At 41.7% G+C, this 12,234-nt stretch overlaps 1 protein-coding gene across 3 annotated transcripts in view; it reads right to left on the bottom strand.

The window, feature by feature from the left end:
• The window catches only part of stim1a (stromal interaction molecule 1a), a 50,092-nt gene that overhangs the window by 17,162 nt on the left and 20,696 nt on the right, over positions 1-12,234 (bottom strand). For all 3 annotated transcript variants that reach the window (XM_076282601.1, XM_076282600.1, XM_076282602.1), the window contains exon 7: positions 2,326-2,503. In XM_076282601.1, the coding sequence (XP_076138716.1) occupies positions 2,326-2,503 (178 nt within the window). The remainder of the gene's footprint in view (positions 1-2,325; positions 2,504-12,234) is intronic.

Below are 12,234 nucleotides of genomic sequence, written 5' to 3'. Positions count from 1 at the left end.
TTGCGGTTTAGGAAGTGCTTAATTTTGCGCTGGATTTCGAAAAACAAAAGCCGACCGAGTGCAAGTTGTCACATGGTTAAGTTGCAATATATGTATGGGTAATGAGGTCATTTGACAACTTTGGGCAATGAATGTAACCAAAAACGAACTGCATTACCCACAATTCCGTGCCACGTATAGTTTCAAAACCAGAAGTGGGGTGAACGCGGTGCTTGGAACGTAAATGAGTGTCTGAGCGGGCAGAAAAGGTTGTGCACCGATTCATAACAAGTAAATCGATATAACGACCGGTTCATTTCAGTTTTTTTCTGATACGGGGCTTCACGTATCGATGTAGCCATATCTTACACGTTAAAAACGGATACCGATACGTATCGGTTAATCTTTACACCCCCTGGGCTATATATAGTAAAAATGACTTAAATAACAAACGGTTAAATAATTGCACCTATTCTAAAGGATATGTGAGAAAACATGATCTTCAGTGTTTCCCATACATTGACTTATTTGTGGCGGCCCACCACAATATCAACATTGACCACCACACAATGATTTTCCAGGTTGTACTAAAATGTGTGCTTAAATCTAGTTAGCATCATATCCACGCCGCGCTAATTTGTTAAATCTGCAAACCTGCCACCACAAATAGAATTCAATTCTGTGGAAAACACTGATCTTCAATTTATAAAAACCCAACAGTTGAATTGTTGAGGACCTACACTGAAGCATTAGAACAGTAAATTCACATGTATCACTATTAGTTTCAGTTGTCTGCAACAGTCCAGGCAAACACCCACATGAGAAACTGCCTAAGGCAGGATCGATGACTAGTCTAGTGGAGAGTTACGTCAAGACACACCCACACGGCAAAGCAATCCTCTGTTGTAGATCTAAAGGCTGCAACAACCATGCGTAGTGGACATAGTTTAGTCTAATCAATCACTCGAACATTTACATGCTGATGGGCCTGGGCCTCACCAGCCATTTGGTGACAATTCATTTTCAACAGGTCACAAAAATGACAACACAGACTAACTGAATGCTATTTCCCAAGCGAGACAACTTATTTGGCAATGCATAACACCACCTTCATGAATTCCATAGAATATAGACACGGCCTACTTCAGTGGAAGTCTTTCCTTGTTCAGGCGAAACAGGTAACTGACTTCCGCCAGGCAGGAAAATGGTTTGACAGGTTTGCACAGCACCCCACAGTATCCTGTGTTCACACTTGCTTTATATATCTACACACCCAATGGCTCCCACCAACCAACCGCCAACACACACACACAGGAACAGACAGTGCAAGTGAAAAAAAGAAAGACCAATAGAGGAAGGCCATAGTTCAACAATTATCCCGCAGAGGGAAACCAGATACCTCATCTTGCTTTTTATCAAAACTCTGTTTACACCTGCCTGTCCAGATCAGGTGCAGATAGCCGGCATTAACAAAGACTAATGGGGTAGAGCCTTGCCATTTGTTCCCTCAACATTCTATTAAATCACATTTTTCTTAACGGCACAGGCCATTCAAGCTCTCCCTTTTTCATTCTCTCTCTCTCTTTCTCCCTCATACACCATGAGTGCAGCAGAACTGTGTGAATAGTCTTTCCGCACTCACAGCCTCTGCCCACATCCTGTTTCAGAATCAAACCCTCCTCAGCTACAGCAACCTCTGTTGCACGAAGCTGCGTTGAGACATTGCCATTTACTGTAAGAAAGGCTTTTCTGTTCTGGTTAATACTGATGCAACTCTGATTCTAGTGAGCTGTGCACAGAAACCAGGTTTTTGGTGACGTAAAAGGTCAGATCGAGCAACACCTACAATATGGTCATGTGATACCTATCTTTATTCTTCATCAAGATAGGTCACGTGTACGTGATACGGACTGTACAACAATGTCTCCTTTCCTACTTACAGAAAAACAGGCTCCGATAAAGTGGTGGTGTGTTGTGTCGAGTGAAGGGGCAGTAAATCTGCATCTAAAACAGTATACTACCCCACATAAACTACAAACATATCTTTTGTGCTGGATGAGACATTAGTAACAAGTAAATAAAAGTAAATTAAAAAAAGCTATGCACAAACATCCTGTGAAAGAGAGCATTGTCAATATAAACACTGGTTGCTATAGATTTTGTTTTGAATAGCCCAGTGTTGGACAGGACAGGCTGCAGGATACAAACGGCTTTCTCGGTTTTGCATACTGCTCATGGCAGTAACATGCATCTGGACAAAGGGTGTGTGTGTGTGTGTGTGTGTGTGTGTGTGTGTGTGTGTGTGTGTGTGTGTGTGTGTGTGTGTGTGCACAGGGTGGTATTTACTTCTGCTGCAGGTCATGCAAGCTCTGCTCGGCCCTCTGCAGGCCCTCCAGGTCCTTCATCATCTTCTTCATGTGGTCCTTGGAGTAGCGGTTCTGGATGAAGGCAAACCAGCAGCCACCCATGCCTATGACTATGGACACTACCAGCATGAAGTCCTTCAGATGGTTATGTCTGCTCACTGCAATGGCAGAGAGAGAGAGAGTGGGAGAGAGAGAGGGAAGGAGGAAGAGAAAATATTGCATAAAACTGGAAAGTTACGTATGAAATGTAAAAAAACTTCAGTTACATGTAACCACCAAACCATGGGGAAGCAAAAATACGCCTTGTATTTTCATGAAAAGAGCCACCAAATTTTTCTTGTACATTCTGACTCAGTGTTTCCCCTACAATGTATTCATCAGCGGCGCAGCGCCGCTCCTGGAATTCCAGCGCCACTGCAAAAAAAGTTGCCTAATTAAAAAAAAAAAAATAGACGCAAGTGAACTTCAGGAACAGCTGCCGTTCGTTCAGGTTTCATGTCAACAAATAATAGTAGGCTAACGTTGATGGCGCAGTCGGGGATTCCACAGGAGATCACGCTTGTTTGTGTTTATGTTTAAGTTTATTAGCAGACGCAATTTTGTGCCAAAAAAACGTAGGCTACAGTATGTTAACCAAGGAACCAAATTAAACACGCCAGCGAGATAGCTCGTCCCTACCTTCAGTAGCCTATTCCCAGATAAATTCCATGCATTGTTTCGTTTTTGTTTGTGATACAGGCAATGCTTTCAAGCCCTGTGTTGCTAACATACCTAGGCTGTGAAACTAAGGTCTAGCTAGCCTATTGGTGGGTTTAATTGAATTTGAGTAATAGGATACGCAACCATTTACATCTGAGATAGTTTGTAATTCCTGTAGAGCTCACCAAAATTATAGATTAGATACAAGACACTTATCTGCTATAATCCAAGATAGATTTTCTTCGAGTTTTTGACCATTTATTTTACCAAATGACATGGGAAACATAATTAATTTCATCCACATATTCTTATGCACCATGCACAACAACGCTACTAAATTAGCTTAAAACCGTGAGAATCAAGCAAGCGTCACGGGCCGTCACGGCATTAAAGTGACAGGCACTCAATTCGACTTGCACAGCACCAATACAGTGTAATGACATGAAAGAGAAGTTTATATAGTAGGGGTGTGAATCTCTCATGTAAAAGACGATACAATTCGCATCTAGATACATGGGCACGATTCGATACAAGAAAAGATACATGTTTATAAAAAACGATTCAGTACGATTCGATGCGATGCGATTCAATGCAATTCGATGCAGTTCAAGAATGGAAAGCATTCTGAAAGATTTTTTATAATTTGCTCAAGGTGCACATTCATTTTATATTATCAATTATCATGGTCATGGTTGTCAATTAGGCAACAAAATGTGTGAATATGATTATCTAAACTGAGGTTTGTTTCATATACTGTATTGAAATGAAAAAAGAATAGTCTACATTTCAGTCAAGCACAGCAGCCAAATACAACATAAAAATACATTTTTATAGACTTTAAAGAGTTTTATAGAGTTATATCTGATTGTTTTCATGGAGCTGTAGCCTTGTTGAGGTAAGACAATACCGAAATAAAATAAAACAGTGCTTAAGACACTCTTGGCCTTTTCTCATATAGGCCTAGCCTACCCTACAAGAATAAAATAGGCCTACAAATCAATGAACTCTCTGGGCTTATTTTGTTCCAACAGTAGACCTAATGCAGAAACCTAAAATGTTAAAAGTAAGTCTGAGTGAATATGAACAAAATCATTGGCTAATAATTTATGCATCGTTTTAGCAGCAAGGGCCAAATTATTATTTAACATTAAGGAAATCCCTTCATCAAAGGTAAGGCTACTCTACAGACTATCGTTGCTGTTTAGGCATGCTATAAGTGCTTCATTTCACGCTGGATTTCGAAAAACAAAAGCCAACCGAGTGCAAGTTGTCACATGGTTAGGTTGCAATAGATGTATGGGTAATGAGGTCATTTGACAACTTTGGGCAATGAATGTAACCAAAAACGAACTGCATTACCCACAATTCCGTGCCACGTATAGTTTCAAAACCGGAAGTGGGATGAACCCGCTGCTTGGAACGTAAATGAGTCTGAGCCTATGGTCTGAGCGAGCAGAAAAGGTTGTGCACCGATTCATAACAAGTAAATCGATATAACGACCGGTTCATTTCAGTTTTTTTCCGATACGGGGCTTCACGTATCGATGTAGCCGTATCTTACACGTTAAAAACGGATACCGATACGTATCGGTTAATCTTTACACCCCTATTATATAGTTTATACAGTGCTGTGCAAAAGTTAAGACACCCATGCTGAAATTGACTAAAGGGAGGAACAAAAAAATGTTTTTGCCTTTTGTCTTAATGCCTTAATTAAAAAAATGTATTATATATAAATGTCTTAACTTATGCACAGCACTGTATATTCTAAATAGTAATAGTTTGTAGCCTACAGTGGCCTACAATGTACAGTTGTAAAGTGGCTAATACTAATAATGTAAATGAAAAAGGTGAAAGAAAAACATAAATAATACTGTTCAAGTACTGCAATAATCATGCTCTGTAAATGCTTGTGTTGATGGTTATGTCATAATTTGTAACTCAATCTGTCTATTTCTTTCACAAAATCCACCAGAAGTCACCATTTAAGGAGTAATTTTTTCAAAATGCTCTCTTTTCTTGGGGGGGGGGGGGGGGGGGCTTCCTACGATCAACAGCACCGCTGCTGGAAAAAAATCTAGGGGAAACACTGCTGACTGATGGCTAACTTGACATTGGCGTCTGACTTGAAAGATAACTTCACTTGATGGTTTTTTTAACTGTCTGAACAGTATATTAGGCAATACCGTACCACAGAAAATGTCTTAGTCTTAGTGACAGTATATACCAGCGTTTCTTAAACTGTGGGTCGCGACCCACTACTGGGTCGCAGAGACATGCCAGGTGGGGCACGAACTGACGTGAAAAACAGGAGTTTTTTTATTTCTTTTTTTATCTGTAGCCTGGGCCCAGGTAGAACCCGATGCGCAATGGACGCACTGTGCTATTCACAGGGAAGCGCTCGTGTCAAGGCAGCTTAGTTAGTCCCGACCTATATGAGATTTTGAACGTTGTTGTGAGAGTGGTGAATTTCATCAAAACCCGGCCCTTAAAAGCGCGTCTATTCTCCGCACTTTGCGAAGAGATGGTAGCTGACCAAAAGGCTGTACTGTTTCACAGCGAGGCAAGTTGGCTTTCCCGAGGTAAAGTGCTGTCGCGCGTTTGAGCTCCGAGTCGCCTCTTCTTGGAGGAAGAGCGCATGTTTGAAATCTGCAAGCACGTTCACTAATGAACATTTCTTGACGAAGCTGGTCTATCTTAGCGATATATTTGATATATCTTAGCGATACATTTGAGTTAAATGTCCAGTTACAAGGCAAAGACAAGCACCTACCTCACCTAGCAAATAGGATAACTGGATTCACCAAAAACACTTGAGTATGGGACAGGCGCCTCGATCGCGACAGTATGCCTTTGAGATTTTTGAGCGAAATCGCTGAAATGTCTGATTGGGAGCCACTCTTGTGATCCCATGTATTAAACAGTAGGCCTACATCACATCCCTGCAAAGTTTATTTCAAAGATATTTCCCAACCAGCAGTGGTCAGTATGACTGGATTATGGATCCATTTAATGCAGCATGTTGGTATTTCATTGAATATATTGTACAATGCTGTAAAATGGCCTATGCTTCCTAATATGTTGCTGGAAAACAGAAATATGTGTGTTATGTATTTATTATATCTGCAGCACCAGCTGATTTTAACTCTGTTGAAGAGGATATATTTAGAACTTGTCATTATTTCAATAAATTTGACCATTTTAAGCTTGACCTACCACTTTCTTAGAGCGATGAGGGACAGGTGGGGCTCGAGAATGCCCCCTTGATCAAAGTGGGGAATGAAAGAAAAAGTTTGAGAACCACTGGTATATACCCTTCAAACGTTTTACTTCAGTGCTAAGGCAAGGCCATTCTATATGCAGTCGTGCAAATGTGGATTAGGGCCAAAAGACCAAGATAAACCTGATTAGCACTGGCTATTTCAGTCTGCCAACTGATGCTATTGAACTGCATGGGGAGAATGCCGGGCCATGGAGGGGTCTGACATTTCCACTGCGGCCCAGGCAGCCATCTCTCCACTGTGTCCTCTGGGCAACTAAGGTGAAGCGCAGGGACGGCTCTCTTTTAGTCAAGGCCCTATCAAGCAACTCCAAATCACTGGCCACTGTCTTAAGGGCAAGAAAGTGGATACGCAGACTGTGGTGAATATAATAACTAAAATATGATATAACTGCCATAATAAGCTGCATATAGGTACACTCAAGAGGAACCACTCTACTGTCAATGAGGTGCCTTTTTGAGCCCTAGCATTTAACATCTTGAACTCATCCAATTGTCTTTGTTGTGCTTAACTGGGAAATAACAGTGGGAGCAGAGCAGTGTTGTTATTGCTGCACGCTTAGCTGTCAGCATTCCTGATGAATATGGAGCGCAGTGCAGGCTCACATCGGCACCTCCAGATCCATGCAAGGCTACCGAACGCGAGAGGAACACTTCTATATAAGGTTCCAAAACAGCTGAAACCAAGTGAGAAATGGGGTGGGGGGGGGGTGGAGTAGGGTGGAATTGTAGAAGAACACAGAGAGGAGGGGGGGGGATCAAGTCTAGGACTGACAGATAGTTAGTGAGGCTTTGAGATCCTGCCAACACAGACACCGACAACTTAGCCTCAGTCCCAATCCCACCCAACCCCCACAATGACACATATGGATATAGACAGGCTGCACATTCATGCACGCACACGCACACACATACGCACACGCACACACACACTATGCAGCGTAATCCTCCATACGAGTTATTTGCATGACACAGAGACTTCGTCTAATTCTCCTCCTGCAGGCAAACAACTTTCCACACTCCCGACCCCCTCTGATGTAGGCTAATGGGAGCCATTACGCATGCACTCTTTGGCCCTTCCTCATCAGTCATAAAAACTGGGCCCCTCTAGCTCTGCCTTCATAACATAGAGTAAACACTCAAGCACTCTGCCAAACGGTGACTCTGGTGTTTTCTCAGAGGCACATTTGGGCAGCTTTTTAAAAACACAAGGAGCTGAAAAGGCCTTAGGAGCACAGACAATAGTACAATGCTTTTTTTTATGGCCCAGAGAGAACGACACAACACCATATTAAGGAAATAGTCATTTGTATAAGTGTGAATGCTCAAGTGGAATTCCTGCAATTATATGACTGCAGGACTATGGTACACATGCCAGTCTATTTTGACTCTGCTCCATACCAGTTCAATACCTACAACAAAAGCAGCAACATGTATCAAATGCAACAAGTGCAAAAATTCATATAAGTATAAGTATTAGGGGTGGGCGATATATATCGTCTGCGATAATATCGTGATTGTTGTTTTAACGACGTGCAAATTGACATTATCGAGTATTTAAATTAGGCTACTTATGGGGAAAAAACACTTGAAATCACGCACTGAAGACTCATACATTCCCAGGAGGTAGGCTATGCCGGAGAAGTGCAGCAGAGCAATTGTCACGTGATCACTAGTGGGTCACAATGTTGTCCCACGCAGCCTAATGTTTATTTTGTGTAGCGAGAGTAGCCTACTTGGGATTTTATGCAGCTACTTCTGTTCAAGTAGCATTGATGAGACAGTCACGTTTTTTTCTACACGGTATTATATGGAGAGAAAACATTAGCCTTTGAGTATTTTAATAGTCAGTTGTAAACAAATAACTATTCTCATGTAACTCTTTTGTAAATGGACTGAAGCTCGCTCTAAATATCTATGTTTACTGATTATGCTAACCGTTAGCATCACTATGGGATTTCTCATATACATTAGCCATAAGCTAACGCATTAGTTTCTATTCTGTAACTTGGAATGCTAGCCTACATGATTGCTCTAAAACAAAACATAGAAGGAAATAACTGAGATGTAGGCTACTCTGTTGGTCTGCTCTTAGTTTTACAGTGAATCCTATGTAAAGGTTTGAAAGGAACTTCAGCTTCAGACTTTCTTTTGGGAAACTGTTAGGCCTATTCATCTTCTCTAATGTAGCTGGCTAGACCATGTCATTGCCACACACACAAGTAGGGGCAGAATTGGAAATGTGTCATAGAGTGACAATGCATTGGTTGATTTGGTTAAAAAGTCACAGGTTAGGTTATTGGTTATTATTGTAATGATGCTATTCATAAATAAATAATGAGCTGTAAAGTAACTCAGACTTTAACAAAAAAATGTTTTAAAGGATATCGACTAATTATCGTTATCGTCAAAATCACAAAAAATATCGAGATATTATTTTTTGTCCATATCGCCCACCCCTAATAAGTATATATACTCTTTTGATCCCGTGAGGGAAATTTGGTCTCTGCATTTATCCCAATCCGTGAATTACTGAAACACACACAGCACACAGTGTACACACAGTGAGGTGAAGCACACACTAATCCTGGCGCAGTGAGGGGTTAGGTGCCATGCTCAAGGGCACTTCAGCCGTGCCTACTGGTCGGGGTTCGAACCGGCAACCCTCCGGTTACAAGTCGGAAGCGCTAACCAGTAGGCCATGGCTGCCCCAATATATTACATTATATACTTATCGTTGTAGCTGGTTAACATTTGTTCAATGTCTGTCTCTCTCTGTGAAGAGAATGCTAGCATCTCAGTAGAATACTTGATACGAGTATTTCATTGCACAACAATAAAACACCTGCCCTAGCATTAATGCACGTCAAAATGGGATTTGGAAGCTAGGTTACAATTCATACATCAATTCAGTCACTTCCAAAACAGACTTATCACTTGTACTTCCCTGGATAATACTGTAAAATAAAAATAAATAACTGAGACTAAGCTCTGCACAGACTACAGACATGTGTGTTTACTGTCGGAGCGCTGATAACTTGTATAAGTTATTTAATTGGCAAAGACCTATTATGACAATGGATGTATATTTCATTTATTTTGTTATTTATTTATATACAGTCATAATGAAACATGTTGGGGAGTTTTTTTCCCCCACAACTGACATCATGGCTATGGTTGCAGATACAAGCGGAATGGGTGAAAGTCCCTAGTGGGATCCTGGCGAGCCTTCTGGCTTCTCCCCAAGCTCCTGTCACCTCCAGACTGCTTCACCGCGGCACAGCTGGGCCTCTTCAGCACACACACACACACACACACAATGACACATGGCAGACACAGGCCATCCTTCGGCCCTCAAAAAGCTTCCGTACACACAAACACGTGCAAGCTCGCAGACATCCACAAACTCTCTCCTCCAATGCTATGCTCAGCCACGATAACAAATCCCCTCTGTACATCACCATGGGACCTTTCCCACAACACAGCGGAGCCTACTAAGGAGCTAGACATTCATTAATCTTCAGCTCTCCAGATAACGACGCAAGAAAACCTGTGATCATTTTGCATTGCATCATAAAATCATTATTTATTCAAACCAGACAGAACTACCACGCTACTGCGGCAGAGGGCTCGGCACACACTGCTTCTCATCCAGGAAGCAGCAGGAAGTATCCGAGTAAATATAACAGACGAGGACGCTGTCTGACAGCCCATTCTGAGGATGGACTTAAGCACATATTAGCCTTAAAAGTTTACTGCCGAGAGGAATCCTGTTTGGCACTGCCCAGCAGTGGACTCCGACAGGTCACGCCCTGACACAGTACGTTACGCCCAATGAGTCTGACAGAACGTCTTTGACTGACTGAACCTGAATGATCACATTCTGGATCAGCACCTTAGCAAGCACTCTCAGACCGAGAGAAACAAGAGAAGCAGGAGCAGAGAGGATTAGACAGTAAAGCGAGGGAGGGAGGGAGGAAGATAGAGAAAGAGAGGGAACAGAGGGTGGGGGTAAGAGAAGAGTGCGCCAGAGAGATGTGCCCAGACTACTGAATTGTTTAAGTTCACTTCTGGCCTTACTTGCAGTGAGCTTACTGAAGCAATCAAACAGGATTTTCTCACACAAAGACAAAGGCTTTTGTTTAAATTAGGGGTGTAACGGTACACACAAATTCGGTAGGTACCTTGGTGTTAAAGTCACGGTTTGGTCAATTTGTTGTCAAATGCTTTCGCCGTTAATGAACTAAACCGGCATATGGTCCGCCACTTAATATGTTTGTGTGGGAGCACAAATTTGAAACATGGTCCGAATGCAAAAAAGTCTACAAAAAAATCTATTGGTTACTGTTTAAGTAATTAATGTTTGGTACATTCGGTACACATCTTGAACCTCCTGTGCCTAAATTGTTTGGTACCACAGGCGATTGCTCTAAGACTACAGGGGAAGCTCAGCCTCCTCTAAAATATCACGGAAAATCGCATCAAATAACACTATACTACAATAAGGTTTTGCCGGTCATTTATCGTGATTTCGCACCCGTAATACATTGCTGTGACGACACGATCCATCAAAATACCAAACCACCAAAAAACCAATCCACCAAAGTTAAGTCGTGTTGAAAAGAGGCTGAACCTTGCAAACGATTTACTTTTATAGACCACTGAAATCACGCATGAATCACACGTGAAAATGACCATCACGTTAGGATGTGACTGGTTGTGAGCAAGATTTAACGCCCTCCTCCGCCCGCGTACATCGGAACTAGCTCCCGGTTAGCATTAATAATCGTTTACTACTTTAACGGCACCGACAATCAAAAAATCCAGTAGAAACTAGATGGCAGAAGTGTGTAGGCCAATCGGCCCACCATTTTTTTCTACTTCGCCACCTACAGATGTTTGACAGGTATGATATTCAGAAACGCCATGTTATTTCCCATAGACATTCGACGCCCGGAAGTTGGGTGGACACGGCTGCTTCGGAGGCGGGACTTATTCCAGAGAGGTCTATGGGACAGTGGGATGGCCCGGACGCCGAGCTTCTGTATGATGATTGGAGGAACCGTCATAGAGGCTGGACTCTTTTTGATTGACAGCATATGTCGCGATCTGACAGGAAGTGGTTCAACTTCAAGGAATGCGTTAACGTTAGTGTTGGCAGGTGAAGTCAAGGTGGCAGACAAGGCAAGTTGCAGCTCAAATTCTCATAATTTGGGAGCAATACAGTCGGTTTCTATTTGTCTTTGTAAATAGCATACTGTAAATAAAACCGTAATGTGGAGTTACAAAGTTTGTGACTTGCCTTTGTTTCAGTTGTGTATTTAGGCTAAGTTAGGTAGCGCGCTATATAACGGTGTAGGCTACATTATGCCATGTCTGCCATGCCAACTCTGTAGTCTACTGTTTGGCCTATTCTGGGTTTTGGGATAATTTTTGACCTCAAAGAACAATATAGCACCTTAATAATATTAATTTAATAATTTACCATTTTTTATCAGAGCTTCCCCTGTTCCAAAGAGCAGCAATCGCCACTGTTTGGTACGAATATGTGTACCTTTACACCCCAGTATAAATCTCTCTTACTCTAGCATTTCTACATAACAAAACAATTCTGATTGCTATACAAAATATTTTTACAAATATTTCAAAATATTTCTGATATTTCTGAATTAATACTGAAACATTGTAGTAAGGCTTCAATCAACAGGACGCACTATGCACTCCCAAGCACTGCAATCACTGGCTGCCAGCAGCAGACTTAAACCTGCGTGAAGCTGGCCCCCTATGTTATTAAAAAATTATTAAAAACACTGCTACTCGTTTGTGCTATGTTTGTGCCGGTTTGTGCCGTAAAAAATATTGTTTATGCTGTTAAGGGTTTTAAGTAATTATTTTTCTGGCCAGTGACAT

This window comes from Alosa pseudoharengus, unplaced genomic scaffold (assembly GCF_046254945.1).
Source record: "Alosa pseudoharengus isolate Yale_2024_CS ecotype anadromous, Long Island Sound unplaced genomic scaffold, YU_APseudo_1.1 YU_APseudo_1.1_scf_13, whole genome shotgun sequence".
Lineage (NCBI taxonomy): Eukaryota > Metazoa > Chordata > Actinopteri > Clupeiformes > Clupeidae > Alosa > Alosa pseudoharengus.
Note: the sequence above shows the minus strand (reverse complement) of the source record. Positions and strands in the feature narration are given on the sequence as shown.